Genomic DNA, 21,095 nt, shown 5'->3' with positions numbered 1-21,095 from the left:
CAAAGAATAGGGCTCAAATCCAGAACTATAAGTTCCAATAAGTTATGCAAGAGGTTCCTCCAGACAATTTTTGGAAGGGGAATGGATGGGGAGGGAAGTTGAGGAAGAATGAAAATGGACAACACAGATGCCTAGTTATAGTGAGTACATAACTTTTAAATATGATGTTGTCCTTTTCGTTCTTCTTCAACAAACGGGACAGAGTTCCCAGCTACATTAATTTTGGGTGGTCCTCATGGAAGGACATTGCGGAGAACCACTGAGCCAAAGGCAGCTCTGTTTTGGACATTAGATCCAATTTGTACTGAGTAACAAAGGTATGAGCAATGGACCATGTGGCTGCTGTGCAAATATCATCAACAGCAGTTCTTGACCAAACGGCAGATGAAGTAGCCATGGCTCTAGTTCACACCATTTTAGGCAGTCTTGGTAAGGAAATGCCTTGTTAAGGATAGATCCAAGAAATGCAGTCAGTTATACATTTAGCCAATGTAACTTTAGAAACTGGATAACCTAGTCGATTGGATGAAAAGGATAAAAATAGCTGATCTGATTTTCTAATTTGTTTTGTTCTGTGTAAATAAAACTGTAACAGCCTGTGCACATCCACGAGATGTAGCACATATTCTCCTTTGAAAAATTTGGAAAGAAAACTAGTGAATGAATGGATTGGTTAATGTTAGCATCAGAAGCCACTTTAGGTAAAAAAGAAGGATTTGTTAGTGAAGTTACTCTGTCATTATGAAAAATAATGTAAGGAGTCTTTGATGACAAGAGTCCGAAGTTCAGAAAGTCTTTTTTTGATGTGATAGCTACTTAAAGGGCTGTTTTCCATGACAGGAATTTTAAATAATTTTTTGCTAAAGGTTCTCTGACTCAGACCTTGTAGCACCACAATCAGATCCCATGGAAGTGAAGGATCCTTTATTGGAGGTCTAAGGAGAAAAGTGCCTTTCAGAAAAGCTTTACATAACTTGGAAGAGGCCAAAGAATCTCCTATATGAAAATCTGAAATGGCTATCAATTGTAGTTTAATAATTGAAAAACAAAGTGTAGCCAGGAAATCAAGAACAGCAGAGACTGGGGCACAAAAAAGGTTAACATTATTTCACAATGCCCGCAAGGAGAATCTTTTCCACATGTTCTTGTAAACCTTCTTGATGAAATCTTTTTGTGAAGATAAGAGAATGGTACATACTGGGGAAGAAAGCCTGGGCTATCTGGCTATTATTGGAACTGGAGAAACCATGCGGTTAGTTTGAGGGCTAGGATATTGGGATGACTCATTCCTGAGGATTATGAGAGGAGATCTGGACTTAGGTACAGTATCCAGGAAAGATAAAGAAGATAAGACCAAAGGAAGGGGAACCACATCTGTTGAGACCAGTAGGGGGCAATGAGAATGACAGAGCTCTTCAATCAGATTGCTTTCTGAAGGAACCTGGGAATCAAAGGAAGTGGGGGAAAAGCGTAAAAGAGACCACATGGCCAAAAAGGAAGTGGGGAGAAAGTGTAAAGGAGACCAGAAGGCCAAACATGGACTAGAACATCTCTCAGTGACTCCTCCTAAGGTGGGAATCAGGATAAAATCCTTGCACTTGTTGTTGTGGGAGGATACAGAGAGGTCACAGCAAAGATAGCCACAACAAATGAAAAATTTCCGACACCACTGATTGTTTGAGGGTCCACTTGTTTGGCATCATAATGGACCTGCTTAGATTTGCCTTTTAGTACCCTGTTTTTTTCCTGAAATGTGCACTGCAACCAGAAAGCAGTTGGCTGAAATCACCCATTGCCATACACTCTGCAGAGAGGGTAAGACTGGGATCCCCATTTGTTTGTTGATGAACCAGGCTACATTCTCCACATGCATCTTGGAAATAAACTTGAGATTTGCAAAACCACATTTTCTTACCACCACTCTAATTTCTAGAGAACATTCATTTAGGGGTGAAAAACTTGATTCCCACAGCAGACAGGGTCTTTCCTTCGTGTTCTCTCTGGGTAAACATTTCTTTCACAGATGGACCAAACAAAGATGTTCCATCCAAGGAAGTGTTGATGAAAGATGTCTTGAAAGGCTCCAAAAAGTCACATAGTCACATCCAGGCATGTCTCTTAATGGCAATAACTGAACCGGCCCCCAGTGATGTACCTTTAGCTGTGTGTGATCAATTTCATGGACTCATTGGAAATTGATAAAAGAGTGGCCAGCTGAGAAGATGATCTTTTGAAATCCTCTGCAGACATGGACTCAGAGAGAATTTTATACTTCCTTGGTCAAATCACTCTGCAGCCTTGTAAAATGTGCCAAACAGTAATGGGACCTCAAGGCAAATGTCTCTGAGGCAAAGACTCACTTTCTGAATCTGTCCAGTGCCCCCAGACTCTCTGTTTGGCAGATGGATAGATACGTTTTGTTCTGCTAGCTCTTTTTCAGTGGCCACCACCACCACCACCACCATAGCATTTACTGGGATTCCTTTGCTCCAGCGGGGTGTATCTTTAGCGGGAGCTAGGAATTTGTCAGGTTTGTGCAGTATAGGCACAACGGAATCTGGCTCCTTCCATGCCTGAAGAGAGACCAAATCAATGATCTCATCTACTGGTGGAGTCACCTAAGATGTAGATGGACCAGAACCAAAAGCTTCCAGAAATACTGATTCCTCTGGAGAAAGATTATCGGAAGACCAACCACCTTTCTATCTAAGGATCTCTAATATGTCTCAAAGGAGACATCATTAGGTGGCAATCTAGGGAACCATTTTCCTTCCACAGAACCAGTATCTTTAGTGAAATATTCCAACAGGGAATCTATGTGCCTCCTCTTGCACGTCCTCTTCTAATGGACCTTCCTGGGGGGATGTTCAGGGGAGGTATCAGAAGAGATTGGGAGTTCCTTTAAGGGGACTGACTGGAAGCTATCTGGAACTGTCTGTCCCTATAGAATAGGCCAGATGGACTCAAGAGTTCAGAACCAAAAAGGAAACAGGAAATGGATCTTATGGATGAGAGACTGGACGTCTAGAAAGAAAAAAGGCCCTTTCCACAACCTTGAAGGCTGACTCATCCAGAGAAGCTGTGGCTACCCACACCGGAATCGAGAGTTCCAGTATGGGTAGATCACGATTCCAACCAGATTTCTGTCTGGAGGAGGGGACCAGACCTGAGCTATCCAGCACAAAGGCTCTAAGGGGCAGGGATGGATCTGACAATATTGGAATAGATCCCTATCCCGCAGATCCGACTCAGAAGTTTCAGATCCAGGACCCGTTCTGATCCGAAGTAAAAGGAATGAAACTGGTCATGGATGCTACTGGAGTCTAGGAAGTGATTCTCTTTGGATCCAACTCTGGATGTCTCAGAGCTGTTGGATCCTAGGGCTCCAAAACCAAAGGGCAGATCAGAGAATGAGATAGCACTGTCTGAGTAGTAGCCTTAAGACTCATAGATCCAATAGGGAATGGAGCCAAAATGACCCCCATCTGGATCTGAGCTCTGAGGAATTTTCACATCATCCTATCCGCATCTGCTACATCAAGACTTCTGGAGGATGTGGTAGACTGGACTTAGAGTGTCTTTTGGGTGTTTGCATGAAGGGGGAATGGAGCCTATGGGAAACTGGATTCAAAATAAACTCAGGGGAGCGAGCTCTAGGAGTTTATGATGTACTAGATTTCAGATCCAAGTACCTGGGATCCAAAAGCTGACCTGTGGGACTAGCTGAATTAATGTTCAGAGCCGAAGGTTTAGGATCCGAAGATTTTGGGTCTGAGGACATCGGATCCAATATTTTAGCCACATTTGGAGGTGGTTCCGAGGAAGTTCTGGGGGACTTTGACTAGGAGCTCTTTATATGCTCTGAAGTAATTTGAGAGGATTTACTGAGGGGGGGGGGGGGTTGAGCCTCTGAAGGAGAAACAGTTGAAGGAGGAAGCAGACCCTTCAATACGAGTTTGCTGTGTCTATCAGCTAGCACTCTCGTGTTAAAGGCAACACATAGACAGCAGCTGGTGCTGAGATGAGCTGATCTGACACAATATACTCACTCCTTGTGGGCATCCGAATTAGGGATTTTGTGCACACAAGAAGTGCATTTTTTAAATCCTGTTAGCTTGTCAGCCATGACAGTTAAGACAGGTACGATGAGAGAAAAATATAAGACTTTTTTTTCTTTCAAATATTTTAGAAGGAAAGGATGAAGAAATTACAAGCAATGGTAATACAGAATTACCCTGTAATTGAGGGTAGAAGACAGAAGGGTATAGAAACAGGATTACCAACTATGGTAAAAAGAGAATATATTATAATAAAAACTCTAATGCAGAAAGAGAACCAAAAGCTAAGAGGGAGGTTGTAGTATGAAAGGAGTGAAATTTAACATAATAAAGTTAACTTCACTTACAAAGAATCTTGATCAAAAATGCTTCAGAGAAGGATCTTACATCTGAGTACAATGCTAGCAAACAAGAGCTAGGGTATTCAGGATGGACTAGGACATTATAAGTAGAGGGAGAAGCCCAAGAGTTGGACCCAAAGTCTAAAGTATGTGTCCAAGTCAGATCCAAGGATCGGATCCGTAACCCATTCACTGAGGAAGAATGAAACGGACTACATCACATTCTGCTATTTCTTTAAACTGGAAAAAAAAACATGCCCACAATTGCCTCTCACACACCTGAAAACATTTACTGTCTACCTGAGAAAAATTCTCTAAAGTTTGCTTTGGGTATCAAAATACCAATGCAAACATTTCCAAGCAAAGTACTATATCTTCTGCACTTTGTTGAATACTTGGGAGCCATACTTAAAACAGGGCAATTAGTAGGGCATATCAAGTAATGCATTATAACTATAAAAATCAATCAAAAGACACTAAAAAGACTGAAAAGAGAGACGGGAATGGCAATTTACAAATTTACAAAAGAAGAATGAATCTCATCTGTATGGCTCCCAAGTGTACAACAAAGTTCAAGCCCTCCTTCTACCACCTATGGGGTCCCCATGGCCCCAAACTTATTTACCAACTCCACAGTTATATAACCATGACAATACATTATTGCAAAACAAAACTAATCACTGCCAACACATTAGCAAAGCAGAAAAATAAACAAACTGGTAAACACCCAGCATAGAGTTCCAAACAAAACAGCCCAAGAAGAAAAAACAAAAGGAACTCACAAAGTGATGTGAAAATAAGTTTAACAGCGAAGCTTTCAAGATGAAACTCTTCTTCAGTGCTTAAATGAGAGGCTGCTGATGTCTTATATTATTCTACTTAAAAACAGAATAGTCTCTTCTGCTGAATTTTCAGCAGCTGGATCCAGTTATATGGACATGCTGGATGCTCTGTCTAAATATGTAAGCAATATAATTTCTGTTATAAATAGAAAATTTATTACATTCTATAATGACTTTAAAAATGATTGTATTTTTTCTTAGCCAAGAAATTAGTTCAAAAAAAAAATGATTGTATTTTTTCTTGGCCAAGAAATTAGTTCAAAAAGACAGCCACTGGTTCAGCTAATCAGAGGATGTGAATAGATGATGAGCAGATGAAAGAGGAAGGAACATCTCTGAATAATCTTGATGTGAATGGGCTGCCCGGGCCATGGTAACTGAGGTTTTTAAATGCTCAGCATGATGTCATCATACTTCCTAGCAAAGAAGCTCTGAATCAGAAAGTGGCCCTGTGCTTCTGGTGCTTCTGTTACTCCAGCTGTATCTGAACATTCTTCCAATGAAAAGGAAATAACTCCAGCATCTTTTTTAATGACTGTCCAACTGTCAGAGGGAGTTGCCCTTCAAAAAAGATCCAAATCAGTGAGAACTTTAGACAGAAGGAAGAAACAACCAGGTCAGACTGTTTATCCAAACATCAGAAGTCAAACAGACAGCAAAATGAACTCATCAGGCAGGTAGAATGTATGAATGTTGATACTCAGTATAAAATTATTAATGGTGTTTTGAATCTTTCTTGTTTTACTCTGACATCTGATATGTACAACATTTTATCTAGGGGCTTGCATTTTGTGCCTTCTTGTAATGGTGATATTAGTGAAGCCCTTACAGATTTAAGAATGTTTGTTAGAGATCTTAACATAAACATTATTTTTAAAGACAACGTTACTTCTCTGGAGACACCTAAGAGTAAACACAGAAGTTCCTTTATACCTAATAGCATACCCCTCCTGAGTGCTTTTCAAACAATGTGTGAAAAACACTTGTATGAAAGTTTTAATACAAATAACCAACATAAATTTTATAATTTAAGTAAGAATGAGAATCTAGCTTTGAAACAACTAAATGAAAAAAATGAAATTATTATTAAACAAGCAGATAAAGGTGGGGCTATAGTGGTAATGGATAAAATGTTATATAATGATAGAATTATGCTGTTAAGTGATGATAGTACTTTTAAAGTGGTAGATACAAGTTTTGTTCAACAGTTGATTTTTACTTGCAAGTCACATTTATATAATATGCAACTTACACATTCTATTACTTTGGATGAGTATATGTATATGGAAGTGATGCATCCTGTTATACCGGTTATTTATGGTCTTCTCAACATCAATAAAGATCTAGCTAAGCCCCTAGTGAAACCAATTATTTCGGGCTCCAGGTGATGACACAGTTCATATCCATTTTTCTGGAAAAAAAACTTGAAACCTTGTTTGAAGTTTGTTAAAAGTTACATTAAAGACACAAGAGACGTTATTATACAATTACATAAATGGCAACTAAAAAATAAGCTGAATATGTAACAGATAAATTTAAGGAAATAATGTTTGTAACACTAGAGGTAAACTCCTTATTTTCTGTCACACCTAATGACTATGGGTTGAAGCTGTTAGACATCATCTATGTATGTACAAAGACAATACCAGCACTCAAGTAGAAGTTCTCTGTGCTCTATTAGAACTTGTACTGTGTAATAATGTATTTTTGTATGATAAAACCCTATACCATCAGGTGAAAAGAGTGGCGATGGGTACAGCCATTTCCAACACTTATGCTAATCTTGTATTTTATACCTGGGAAGATGAGAATATATTCTCTGACACTAGTGCTTTTGTTAGAAAAAAGAAGTTATGTACTCACCATAATGTTCCATCTGAGTAGTTCTACTTCATTTGTCTTCAACCTGTGGGTTTTGGATCCGTAATGGATCCGAGCCGGCAACTTCACAAGCATCTGCTCCGAGCTCCAAGCTCCTACTCATAATACACCACCACTACCTTCCAACCCTCATGCTGCACCCTACACTAACAACTCGATCCAAAACACCTTACACAAACAAAAAGCCAGCTATGAACGCTGTTCATATGGTAAGGCCAGGGGGAAGGTGGGAGGGACGGTTGAAGACAAATGAAGTAGAACTACTCAGATGGAACGTTATGGTGAGTACATAACTTCTTCATCTGAAGTAGTTTACTTCATTTGATCTTCAACCTGTGGGACAGAGTCCCCAGCTACCAAACACCTGGGTAGCCCTCATGGAAGGTATTCCGGAGCACTGCGGAACCAAAGGCTGCTTTCCTTCGAGAAATAAAATCCAATTTATAGTGAGAAATAAAGGTATGAGATAAGGACCAAGTAGCCGCAGAACAAATGTTGTCTAAGGATACTCTCGACCAAAAAGACGCAGAAGTAGCCATGGACCTTGTCGAGTAAGCTCTAACCTGACCCGGAGGAGACAAACCTTTATCCTTGTAGATCTGAAGGATACATAGAGAGATCCACCTGGCAATGGTCACCTTGGAAATAGGTTTACCCAAAAAAGGTTTAGAAAAGGATACAAACTGGTCAGAATTATGAAAAGTTTTGGTCCTGTGCAAATAGAACCGTAACTGTCTATAAACATCCAACAAATGCAACTTGTATTCAATTTTGTTTGTAAAATTTGGAAAGAAAACAGGTAAATTGACAGTTTGATTGATATTAGCCTCAGATGCTACTTTTGGGAGAAAAGAAGGATTGGTGCGAACAGAAACCCTGTCCTTATGGAAAACCATGCATGGAACCTTGACAGACAATGCTTAAAGTTCTGAAACCCTTTTAGCTGAGGTGATAGCCACTAGGAAAGGCTGTCTTCCAAGACAAAAACTTAAGATCTGCAGTTGCTGCAGGTTCAAAAGGAGGGGCACCAACGCTTGTAGTACCATAGTAAGGTCCCACTGGGGGATGGGATCTTTGTCCAGAGGACGTAAGAGGAAGGTACCTTTGATAAAAGCTTTGCATAATCTGGAAGAGGCCAAAGAAGCAGAGTTCTCACCAATGTGAAAATGAGAAATGGCGGCTAGTTGAACCTTGACCATAGACGAGCTAGCCCCTTGTTGAAAAATATTTGCCAGAAAGTCAAGGATAGCCGGAATGGGAGCCGTGAAAGGATCTAAACTCCTTTGAGAGGCCCAATAGGAAAAATGCTTCCATTTGCTGCGATAAAACATCTTGGTGGGATGACTTATGAGCTGCCACTAGAAAAGACCTAACCGAAGAAGATAATCCAGGAGTCTTAGCAATTAAGGGAACTGGAGCAGCCAAGTAGTGAGCTTCAGACTGTCCAGATTCGGATGGGGGACCCTTGACAGGTGAGAAATGAGATCCTGAATGGGATTCAAGATCCAAGGAGGAGCTAGAAGATGAGATCAAAGGAAGGGAAACCATACTGAACGAGGCCAAAAAGGGGCAATGAGGATCACTTTGCTCCCCAGCCGACAAGCCTTCTGTAGGAACTTCGGAATAAGGGTACAGGGGAATAAGCATAAAGAAGACCGGGAAGCCAAATATGGACTAGAGGGTCTCTGAGGGACTCCGGCGGGGGGTTCAGAGCAAAGAACTCGCTGCACTTCATGTTGGAAGGAAATGCAAAGGGATCACAGCAAGGCCAACCCCACTCTAGAAAGATCTGCTCCGCTACTGAAGGATTCAGAGACCACTCATAAGGCATCAGAATAGTCCGGCTTAGTTTATCCACCAGAATGTTGGACCGCCCCAAAATATGCGTTGCTACCAGAAAACGACTGGTGGAGATCGCCCATTCCCAAACTCTCATGGCCTTGCGACAAAGGGGGTAAGATCTGGTCCCTCCCTGTTTGTTGATATGCCAGACCACCGACATCTGACTGGATTGCAATGGTTCCCAGAGGTAGAAAAGCATGAAGGGCCTGCAACGCTAAAAGGACCGCCCTCATCTCCAGAACGTTTATATGCAAACTGGTCTCGATCGGGGACCACATGCCTTAAACTGTCCTTCCCAAACAAACCCCCCCCCCACCATAGCTGGGAGGCGTTCGTGGTCACTGTGGCTTGGTCAAGGGCTGGAACAAATGGTCGTCCTTTCAAAATTTCCAAAGACTGCATCCACCATAGAAGGGACAACCTGCAGACTTTGCTTATGTGTATCGGGTGTGACAATGGGAGATCCAACAAAGACCATAGCACCGCCAGAGTCCACTGTAGTACTCGCATATGTAAGAGAACACATGGTAGAAGTGTTATCATCGCTGCCATAGCACCTTGGGCTCTTAAAATCGACTTGGAAGATGAGATCGGTAAATGAAAACAACATGCATCCTTAAATTTTGAACTCTCTCTGAGGTCAGGAAAACTTTTGTCTGTAACATGTCTATCCGTGCAACTATGTATTCTATAACCTGGACAGGGTTCAGAAGAGATTTGGCTGTGTTGATTGTAATCCCTAGATAGTGTGCAAGACATAGGAAATAGTCTCTGGTCCGACAAAGTAGATGCTTGGTGAGAGCAGTAAGGAGCAAATCGTCCATGTAAGGGTAAACCTGAATTCCCTGAAGCCTCAGGTGAGCTGCTACAACTGCCATCCCTTTGGTGAACTCCCTGGGGGCTGTGGTGAGACCAAAGGGTAGGGCTTGAAACTGATAATGATTGGCTCCTAGCCAGAAGCGGAGAAACCTCCTGGAGCTTCTGTACATCTTTATGTGATAGGGGACATCCTGGCGGTCGAACGAGCACATCCAGTCGCTCTCTTGCAGGTACAGCAGGATGGACTGTAAGGTGACCATCTGGAACTTCTCTTTGGCAACTGACCGGTTCAGAGTAGACAGGTCCAGAATGGGCCTCAAGTCCCCATCTTTTGTGGCACCAAAAAGAACCTGGAGTACATGCCCGATCCTTTCTGATCTGGGGGGACGGGTTCGATGGCTCGTTTCTTTAGCAGCTTGGAAACCTTTAGCACTGCTGCCTCCCTTTCGGCGGGTGGTATATCTGGGAGGTGTTTGTAAGGTGTAGAGAGAACCACAAACGGGACTGAATAGCCTCTGGAAATTATCTAAAACACCCAACGGTCTCATGACATGGACTCCCATGCTGCCAGGTGCAATGACAGGCGACCCCTGACTGCATACAGAGCAGAGCAGTTGGGCAACCCCTCAGGGTTGCTGCACAGGCCTGTCCGAGAATGGTTCTCGAGACCCAAAATTCCTCAGACCCCCTCTACCTCTGGGCCGGCATCTGTCCTGTCCCCCTCTGCCTCTAGGGGAAGAAGGGCCCTGAGTGTTCCAGGAATACTGAGACTTACGGAACCACATCTTCTTGTGCCCTCGCTGATTCCGGGAAAAGGATCTTTGAGGGTTTGAGAAGAGGATTCCGATCACAGACAGTCTCTTCCCACCTTTCTTACTCTGGACCAAAGTGTCACGGACTGTCTTACCAAAGAGGGAAGAGCTGTCATACGAGGCATTCCCAAAATATGCCTTGAAGGTTCCGTGAACTGCCACAATCTGAGCCAGGCGTTATGCCTCATGGAAACGTCGGACCCAGCCTCCCTAGCCTCTCCTTTGGTCGCGTGTGAGAGGAGTCGCATAGATATATTTGAAACCGCTGTCAAGGTAGCCATCCTCGCTGAGAATGTAGCCCAGTCCTTCTGTGACATGGACTTTGGTGGAGACTCAGCCAGTTCCTTTACCAGGTCGCGCTGTAGTCGAGTAACATGTGCCAGATAGTTCAGCACCCTGATAGAAAAGGTTGCTGATGCATAAACCCGCTTTCCTAGACAATCCATCATACTAGACTCATGGTCAGGAGGATGGATCAAGGAACTCTCCTGGGCTAGTTCCTTCTTGGTGGCGGTTGCTACCACCATAGCATCTACCAGAGACCCTTTATTCCAAGCCAGTCTGTCTGCAAGGGGGTTCAACATTCTGTTCGGGCATTTAGGCATTGGTTCCACAGTGTCCGGTGCCTTTCAAGCCCACGAGGTGACCAAGTCTACTAATGGATCCACGGGAGGGGACACCCAGGAAGTAGATGGGCCCATGCTGAAAGCCTCCAGGAACACCGATTCATCCAAGGAAGGTTTTGAGGCAGACCAACCTCCCCGCTGGCGCAAGATTTTCATGATGTCTCTGAAGGAGACATCCTCGGGAGGTGATCTGGGGGAACTTTCCCCATCATCCAAATCAGTGAGGGACTCCGGAGAGGAGTCCAAGTGCCTCCTCTTGCACATATGCTTGCGCAGAACCTCTCGGGTGGGGCTTTCCGGAGGGGGCTCGCAAACTACTTGTTGTTCCTCAAGGGAAATCACCTGGGGTTCCTCGAGTATGGGCTGTCCCTGTGGTAAAATGATGGGATTCACACACAAAGCAGAGATAGTCGGGGTAGAGTCCAAAGATATAGTCAGGTGCCTCGATCCACTGGAGAGAACCCTTTCCACAACATAGAATGCCAAAGGAGAACGAACTTTCTGGAACACCATTAAGGGAACCACTCTCCCAGGATCCGATGCAATAATCGGAGCTGGGCCTGAAGTAGTCTGAGCTCAGAGGCGGTGGCTGTAACCCGACAAGGTCGGACCAGACAGAAAAAGCTCCACGCCCTCGGATCCGACACCGAGGCTCCAGCTCCGAGAGCCACTTGGATCCAAACTAGTCAGATCCAACACGCTCCAGGCATCTGCCGGCGTCGAGGAAACAGGTACCATCAGTGCCGACTGCCTGACTAAGGGAACTCTCGGATCCATGTACTCCAAAACTGGGGGTCAGATCGGAGAAGGAGATATAGGTGTAAAGAAGGGAAACGAGCTCCCCCCTCCAGAGGGAGAACGGCAAAACTCCCATGTGCGAATAAATCTCTGCATCATTTTATCCATGTCAACTTCTGAGATACTGCGGGTAGACTGCAACTAAGCCACAGACTCTTGGCAAGTCAAAGAACCGAAGCTCTAGAGGGTGGCCTGGTCTCCTCCAGCTCCGGAAAAATCTAGGAGATTGGATCCGAGGGGAGCCAGGTCAATGCCTAGACTGAAGTTTGGTGGGAGGCCCAGTCAGAGCTGAAAGGTCCGGGGACCTCTTTCTCTTGTCTGTCCTATGCTCTCTCTCCTTCCCTCTGCCCTTTCTACACTTCCCTTCCACAGGCTTAGAGGCGGAGGATGAGTCCCAGCCTGGGAGGGAGGAGAAGCAAGGGCAGGAGTAGAAGGAGAGGTGGTCACAGCCGTGGCTGTGACCGAAGCAGAAGTGGAGGCAGCCGCCTCAGTGGAAGGGAGCAAGCCCTTCATAATAAGCTTAGCCCTACGATCTTTAAGGGCTCGCGGGTTAAAACCCGCGCAAATATTGCAGCCCGTAGAAAGATGGGCAACACCCAAACAAAGAACACAAAGAGTGCTGCCGTCAGTAGGCGACAGCTTGTGGCCACACTCAGTGCATCTTTTAAAAACTTGTTTAAGGAGATCAGCCATACTAATCCCAAGAAACAAAAAATGGATTTTTAGAAGACACACTCCACTCGCCACACACTCAGACAAGCACACAATAGGCTGGGGGGGGGGGGAGTCTAACAACTACAAAACTATCTGAAAACTAAAGAAAAGTACCTACACTTGACACACCAGCAAGGGGGCGGAAGGAAGGAAACCTACACTACCAGCACACAAACTAAGCACTAAGAATTACTTAAAAAAAAACAAAAAAAACTCCTCATAAAGCCACGGCAAACGAGATCTGAGGGTTGAAAGGTAGTGGTGGTGTATTATGGGTAGGGGGAGAAGCTTGGAGCTCGGAGCAGATGCTTGTGAAGTTGCCAGCTCGGATCCATTATGGATCCGATACCCACAGGTTGAAGATCAACTGAAGTAAACTACTTCAGATCAAAGTTTTTTTAAACGCCTTGTGGATGATGTTTTTTTAGTGTGGCAAGGCAGTACTGAAATTTAAGAATCTTTTTTTTATATATATTGATTCTACTACTACCTTCTTGAAATTCAAAACTAGTTATTCAAAATTTGACAATTTTTTGGATATTAATGTATATATTAAAGATAATACAATAGGTATTAGAATCTACAGAAAAGAAGTTCAAACTGCTGGATAGTTACATAACACTAGTATGCACCCCCCCATTATACAAAGGCATTGTGCACAGTCAGTTCCTTACAGCCAGTCGGCTAAATGCAGATATATCTGACTGTATCAAACAGCTAGATGAGATGGTCATAGAGTTTAAAGATAGGGGTTATAGTATTAACTGTTAGAAAAAAATAAAAAAACAAGTATTGCGTGAAAAAGATGGCCTAGCTAGACAATATCTCTGAAATATAGAGGAAAGATCAATAATGGGACTGTAAATAATATTATGGATAGTACTTCCAGAAAAAGCTTTGATATACTATGCAATATAATGCTCATACCAATAGGGTTAAACAACTTACAAGACAAAATTGGTATATACTATGTACATCTGATGTGGTTAAGGAAATTGTAGATTCATCACCTAGTTTTGCATTTAGGAAATATAGGAATCTGAAACAACAGCTCTGTTATAAAGGCCTACAAATATGCTCTAAGAATGCTATAATTGAAAGTAAAAATACTGTGCCTTGCTGTGATTGCCAGTTTTGTTGCTATATAAATAAGAACAATGTTTTTGTACACCCTAATATACATAAGACATTTAATTTTCATAAGTTTGCCACTTGTAAAACCAAGAATGTGGTTTACTTAGCCACCTGTGAAAAATGTACTTCATTTTATGTTAGAAAAGCCAACAGGATGTTAAAAGAAAGGATAGCCCAGCGCTTATCTGACATATGTATGGAGGTGGAGAGTAATACCTTAGCTAAACATATCATAAGTTCAGATAAAACATATAGTTTTAAATTTAGGGTTATAAAAAACATTGAAAGACGTATTAGAGGAGGGGATATTGTGTTGGAACACTGATAATGTTGAATATAAATGGATTAATTACTTTCAAGCAGATGTGCTCCCTGGGTGGAATGATACTGTGAGTTTGAAACCTGTTCTCAAGAGGTGGTCTCTTTTTCCATGAAACAAGCACTCAGTTGTTTATTTTAATTATTTTATTGTTGCTGCGCTTCTATTGGTTGAATTTGTTCATGTGGTGTATATATGAAAATATGTTTTAATATGATTATAAGCATTGAAAGAGTTTCATCTCGAAAGATTTTCCAACACGCACACATGCACGCACACACACAAACTGAAATATCAGTGTCTTCCTATGGAAAAACAGTCACTCTGGAGTTAAATATGAACAGACAGGACCTCTAGTTGTAACTTGATGAGGCATAGGAAAGTCAATATGCAAGACTTGTCAGGCATGCTGATTTCAATTTTTTTTTTGTCTCCACTGTAACACACTCATCAGCTGGGAAACATATATCGGGCCCTATTTTGCCATGCATTGAAACATTGAAAGAAGATTTCCTGTTTCCCTACTGTTTGTTTGTTTGTGTCTTTCGGCTTTTTCCGGTTACGGATCGCCACAGCGGAACTCCGGTCCGCTAATGATTGGTAGTGGATTTTTACGTACCGGGTTACCAGCCCTGACGCACAACCTTCAACGAAGGCACGCCCCATTCACGTATGCCTCCACACAGAAGACGCTCTAGCTGAGAATGGAACAGGACAACGTCTTGCTGTTGACATTTCAAAATCAGCATTGTATAGGTAACAGACTGCTTTCTTATTTGTTGTTAATTGGACTTTTTTTACATGTTCTCCCTTTTCTTCAAAGTATGCAATCCTGGAGTTAATATATACAAAGTTTGGGGGAAGAGAGAGAGAGTGTGTGTACATGTGCATGCATATGTGTGTGTGTGTGTGTGTGTGTGTGCAAGGGGGGGGGGGCTCTACTCCACGAATAGAAGCTTTTCATGTGTTTTTTTGCAAATATGAAACTGCTGTCTTTTGAGATTGCACACAACTGTTTCTTAACATAATACTTACAATACTAAAACTCTGCCACAGAACACTTACCCCAGTTCTGCCTCCACATGAATTCCAGATTACTAGTGGCTGATAAGTGCTTTTTGACAGAGTAATGCACTCGCTGAATCAGCATGCTGGTGAGGTTTGAGCGCTTCAGCAGGTATGCCATTGTGGAACTGTGTCCAAAGGGGTCAACAGCCCAACCAGAACGTGGAATCACACCTATAAGAAACATAAAAGAAACAAGCATCCATCAGTGCCAACTGACTGTTACAATAATAGTAAACCAACAGTAGTAATACGGAAATTCTTGAACAAGTTTAAAACAAAAGATAAAGAAAATACAATGGCCTGATTTTGAAAATGGCAGTTAGTTGCATTTTGAAGAAATTCAAAATTAATACATATTACAAATCTAAGATTAAAATGCCAAACAGTGGCAAATGTTATGAGGCTGCATTTAAAAAATTAAAAATTTTTTTATAACTTTTTTTTTTTTTTTTTTTTTACATTTTTTGTATTAAGTTCTCATCACTCTTTTTTTTATGACTCTACATAACTAAGGGTTTAAATATCAAACCAAACACCTTCTTGCTAAGGAACTTTCCCAAACATTGGTTGGCACACTTGCACCTCTAAAAATTGATATGCTCAGGGTTTCTTACATTTTGTTAATGCCAATGCACTGGAGCAAATTATTAAACTACCCACTAGAGCCTCTAGTATCCATAACCTGGTCGTTTCCAATCTTGTCCTACCTGTGCCTCACTACACATCTCCTCATCCCTGGTTAAATATGAACACAAACCAGTTACCTTTGCTATCAGGCTTAATTGTATCACCTCACCACTAAATAAAGCCACCTTTAGGGAGTTCTGTAGGATAAACCTATTTCAACTTGTAGAAGACCTAAACAAAATTACCAACAGAACACGACACATGGACCCATCTATGAGGGCTGCCACATTCACCATCATTTTTTTACCAGGATGTAAAATAGCTGCATAGAAAAGTCTGTACCTATCCGCCCTAAATACAATGTTAAATTTGGGAATAAACCGCTATAGTGAAACTCACTTATACATAAACCATATAACAAGAGAAGGAAAATAATGAAAAGTTGTAAGAAATCTCTATTCCCCTACCTCATGACCACAATGAAATATGCCAGCAACATGCAAGAGCACAAAAAGAAAATGTAAAGCAAAGTATGAACTTCAAGTCTCTTGATATACCAAAGGAAAAGTATGGTTGTGTAAGTTAAATTACCATAACAGCAGATATTCAAATGATCACTGCAGCAGTAGACATAACAGCCAATTCCCAAAGCTTCAAAACATCTTCCTTGTACCCAAACTGTCAGGCAGCTCGAGCTGACCTGAATAAAAGACACATTGGGGCTTTAAACCTTTCAGAGCTTTCCTGGCAACAAAGAGAGGGAGGCTGAGGCCTAAAAGGACAATGTTAGGAAGAACAAAAAATGAAGAACAAGATACCAAAAAAACAAAGAGGGATGGCAGGAGGGAGCAGCTACTGCAGTAATGACCATTCAGACATCTACTATTATGGTAATTTTACTTACACAACTACTATATTCATCCTATTGATCACTGCTGCATTTGTGTTAGCTATATGGATAGATTACCCTAGCTTACAACATTTGGTACGTGGAAGGAAGAGAGTCCAGGAGCCCCTGGAGGACGGTCCTTCAAAGCCTGATCTAGGTTATTAATCTTTGTAATAGTACATAGAGAGGTCCAAATTGCAGCTTCAGAATCCAAACCTTTCCAAAACACCACAGATGAAGCCAAGACCCTGGCAGAGTAGGCTTGACACTACCTGGAATAGTTTTGTTGTGGTGAATATATCAAAAGGTAATAGCCTTAGATGACCATTTGGAAACAGTTTGCTTTGACAGAGGTTTCACCTTCTCCTTATCTTCAAAAAATGAACAATTAATCAGAAGATAGGAAAGATTTAGTTTTATCACGATAGTACTCAAGTTGTCTGTGGACATTCAATGTATGGAGCATTCATTCTCCCTCATTCTTGGGTTCAGAAAAGAAAATAGGAGGTGGACAGTTTGGCTTAAATTGAACGCGGATACCACTTAAAGCATTAAAGAAGGATTAGTTCTCAAAGACACCGCCCCTGTGGAAAATGAGATTGTGTTGACTCATCATAAGTGCTTTCAACTCAGATTCCCTTCTTGTAGAGGTTAGAGCAATCAGTAAAACGGTTTTCCATGTTAGGAACCTCAAGTTACCCAACTTAGCTGGTTGAAAATGAGCAAGTGTTAGATTCTCTAACACAAAATTAAGATCCCAAGGAGATGCGTCCAATTTTCTTGGAAGCCCCTTTTGCAAAACCTCTTTCAAAAACATTTTCACATGAAAATACACTGAAAGAGGAGGATCCATGGGCAGACATGCTGAAATGGATGATAAATTAACCTTAAAAGAGGAGTAAGACAGGCCATAGGATAGTTAACTCACACAATTATTGTAAGACCAGAAAACAACTAGCCCTGAATGGGTGATCATTATGTTGTTGGCACCAATATCAAAACCTTTTCCATTTGCTAATATATGATTTTCTGCTGACTAACATGATAAAGTGAGGGAAGCAATCCTGTAGTGTTTTACAATCTTAGGGACAAGAAGACACCATTTGGTCAGTTCTAGAACATGGAGATCAGGAAGAAAGATGTTGTAAGGGAGATATAAGTGCTCCTGACCAGGCTCCATAATCCATGGAGAGTATCCAGGTGAATTGAGAGACAGAGAAAAACTACAGTAGACAGGTCTAGACATACCAAGGAGGATGAGAGAGCTTTACAATCTGCTGGCTCCATAGTAAAAGCATCAGAAAGGCCAGGAGACCAAGAGTAAACTAGCATTCTTATGGAGCATCTCCAAAAGGGGGAATTAGACAAAGGTATATGCTGTATTGATAGTCACAGGGAAAAGTTAGAGGATTGTGATAATGTTGGCCTCAATGGCTAAAAACCTGGCTGACAACCTATTAAAGGACCAATCATGAGGAATCAGACTAGACCTATTGATGCTGTCTGGCAAGGCATTAGATTCCCATAATACGAGTGTTATAACTAGAAAACTATTTACAGCAATCACTCATTGTCACAACTTATGGTCTCTCTAAACGAAGGGTAGGATAGTGAACCTCCCCGTTCACCATCGATAAAAAAAAAGCAGGGTAAAATGGACACTTGCAGAATTAACCTTACTGGTTGGGAACAAAAGCAACAGCTAGAATCACCTCATGATTTTTAAATGATGTAAAGGAGTAATGGAGAAAAAAATTTGATCTGGCTAGAGAATAGTTTAGACCTGCAGGCTTCAAACTTACATATCTGTACCTGGAAGTCTGGTGCACTGGCAGTAGGCCACACCAGCCCTTAAGAGCATTAAAGTGAGAACTTACAAGCCTCAATTTTGTATCTGCAATGGATTCAAATTGCCCAATTTATAGAAAGGCCCAGGGATCTGGGAACTTAAGACAGGTAAACCCCAGAGAGCAATAGCTGATACCTACCTGAATGGAGTAGTAAGGTGGCAATCAATGGGATACAGAGTACGGTTGAGATTTTCTGAACCACAGGTGTGAGAAGCTACTGCCACGTGTATGGAGAAACATCATGGAATTGTAAGTCTACAGGGCAGAGCTCTGAACTGAGAATAACTGGCTCCCGTTTGGAAGTGCTACTATCTCCTGGAGTACCTGTTTAAACTGCTGCAGTAACATGTGTCCCATGAATGTATAGAGCACATCCAACCATCCTTGCCCAGAATAGCAGGATGGACTGAGCCATGAGCATCTGGGACTTATGCTTCTGAGAAGGGAAAAAAAGGGAACAAAATAAATAAAAACCTGCAGATATTAAGCTTATTAACCAGGCAGATTTGAAAAGCTGGTCCAGGAACTACATACTATGAAGAAAATGTTCATCATCTGCTTTCGGGGATGATTACAGATATATGGGGGGAATGGACTTTCCCATAGGCCATACACTCCCAATTTAATGAAGAAAGGAGGAACTGACAGGGGTTGAGATCATAAATCAAGCTTGAATGCAAGCCCCCGAAGCAAACCTATGAAATGGAGCTTATTAGTCTAGCACTTTATCACACTACAAGGAAACAGCTTCAGTACTTATTATTAATGCCCACCCCTCCAGGTATGTCTAAAGATCAGTTCCCTGTGCTTTCTCCAATTAACCTGGTGAACTTGGGCATCCTGAGGCAATGTAGCAACTGCCTCATGTACACCAACAACCCTCTCCTCTTACCTCCAACACTCAGACTTGCGAGAGATGCACTTATATATCCAAATTGGAAGCCACGCACTCTCCAGCCAAGCCTGGAATAGCTGGTCAAGAGGAGAAAGTCAACACTTGCACCACACCACATGGAACACATAGCCCTCCAAAACACACACCAGCACTGCCTTCACATAAAAACACAAACCACACACCCACCTTTGCGGAGGCTCTCAATAAAAATCTACCCAAACAGCAGAGACCTCCAAGGCAGAAACACACTTGACCACCACAACACAACACTAATCACGAGACGCATAACTCTCCTAAACATTGTGCCACTCAACCAAAGCCCCTAAGGTAAAACAGCATGCCCAGCACACTAGTCATATGTGACTCAATAGTGAGGCACAGTGATGTCCCACTCACTAGGTTGAATAAGAAGAAAGTAACAGTCAGCTGCCTGTCAGGTGCCAGGATCCGCCACATGACGCATGCACTAAGGTCCCTCAACAACAGGTACAAATATGACTCTGTCATTGTACATAGTGTGAATGACCTGAGACATAACTCCCTGGACTATAAGAAAAGAGACATGGAGGAGCACTCAGATTATGCAGCCCAGGCGGGTATGACCTTAGCCCTGAGCAGCATCCTACCATAACCCAGAATGATACCACAGTACAAGCAGACAATGACTGATTTCAACAACTGGCTAAGTTTCTGGTGTCATTCTAACGGGATCCAGTATCTGTTTGTCTGGGATGACATGATTGACTGACCTCGATGCTTTGCAAAGATGGCCTGCATCTGTCACTCCTGGGCTTCCGGATACTGGCCAAGGCTCTTGCCACCCCTAGAGTGCCTTTTTTAGGCATTGTTCCAAAGACCAAATTATCACCATAACAGCTACTAACAAATGCAATCTGAGAGTCATGCTGCTCAGTGCTAGAAGTCTAAATCTCAAAATGCACTCGCTTGAAGCACTCCTTAAAATGGATAACATCGACATTTGTGCTATAACAGAGACCTGGTTCAAGGCAGCAGAAAGTACCTCTGCACTACCAGGCTTTAACTCATTCCACACCTTTCGGCACCAGAACATGGACCAAATTTCCAAAGGCAGTGGTGTTTCCATATTCATAAAGGATGCGCACACCTCCACACTGGTAGCGCAACATAACGCATCAGAGATACTTCAGGTGCAGCTAACATTGGGTAAGACAGTGATTCAGGTCACAGCCTGTTATAGGTCCCCAACCATGTCCCAAGACATACACTCCACATTTCTAAGCACCCTGGAGAATATTAGGGTCCAACCTAACACTCTCATACTGGGTGACTTCAACTACCCCTCCATTAACTGGGAAAACTACTCATATACAAATACCCTTGTCCAACATTTCCTAGAATTCAATAATTCCAATGTCCTGGACCTGCTCGTTCTTACCCCCACTAGAATTAGCAATATCCTTGACCTGGTCATTTCTAACATGGGCAACCGTTGCTCTACAACAATAGTTAACTCCTCCCTGGTTAGATCTGACCACAAACTAATCACCTTGGAAATCCACATCCCTCCGACCCCACCCCCACCCCACACAAAGGTAACC

At 42.3% G+C, this 21,095-nt stretch overlaps 1 protein-coding gene across 5 annotated transcripts in view; it reads right to left on the bottom strand.

Moving 5' to 3' along the window:
* The window catches only part of MAN2A2 (mannosidase alpha class 2A member 2), a 2,415,216-nt gene that overhangs the window by 1,503,612 nt on the left and 890,509 nt on the right, over positions 1-21,095 (bottom strand). For all 5 annotated transcript variants that reach the window (XM_044078268.1, XM_044078266.1, XM_044078269.1 and 2 more), the window contains one exon: positions 15,252-15,425. In XM_044078268.1, the coding sequence (XP_043934203.1) occupies positions 15,252-15,425 (174 nt within the window). The remainder of the gene's footprint in view (positions 1-15,251; positions 15,426-21,095) is intronic.

The sequence above is a fragment of the Protopterus annectens genome, chromosome 7.part0 (genome assembly GCF_019279795.1).
Source record: "Protopterus annectens isolate FY-2018-M chromosome 7.part0, PAN1.0, whole genome shotgun sequence".
In the NCBI taxonomy this organism is placed as follows: Eukaryota; Metazoa; Chordata; order Ceratodontiformes; family Protopteridae; genus Protopterus; species Protopterus annectens.
Note: the sequence above shows the minus strand (reverse complement) of the source record. Positions and strands in the feature narration are given on the sequence as shown.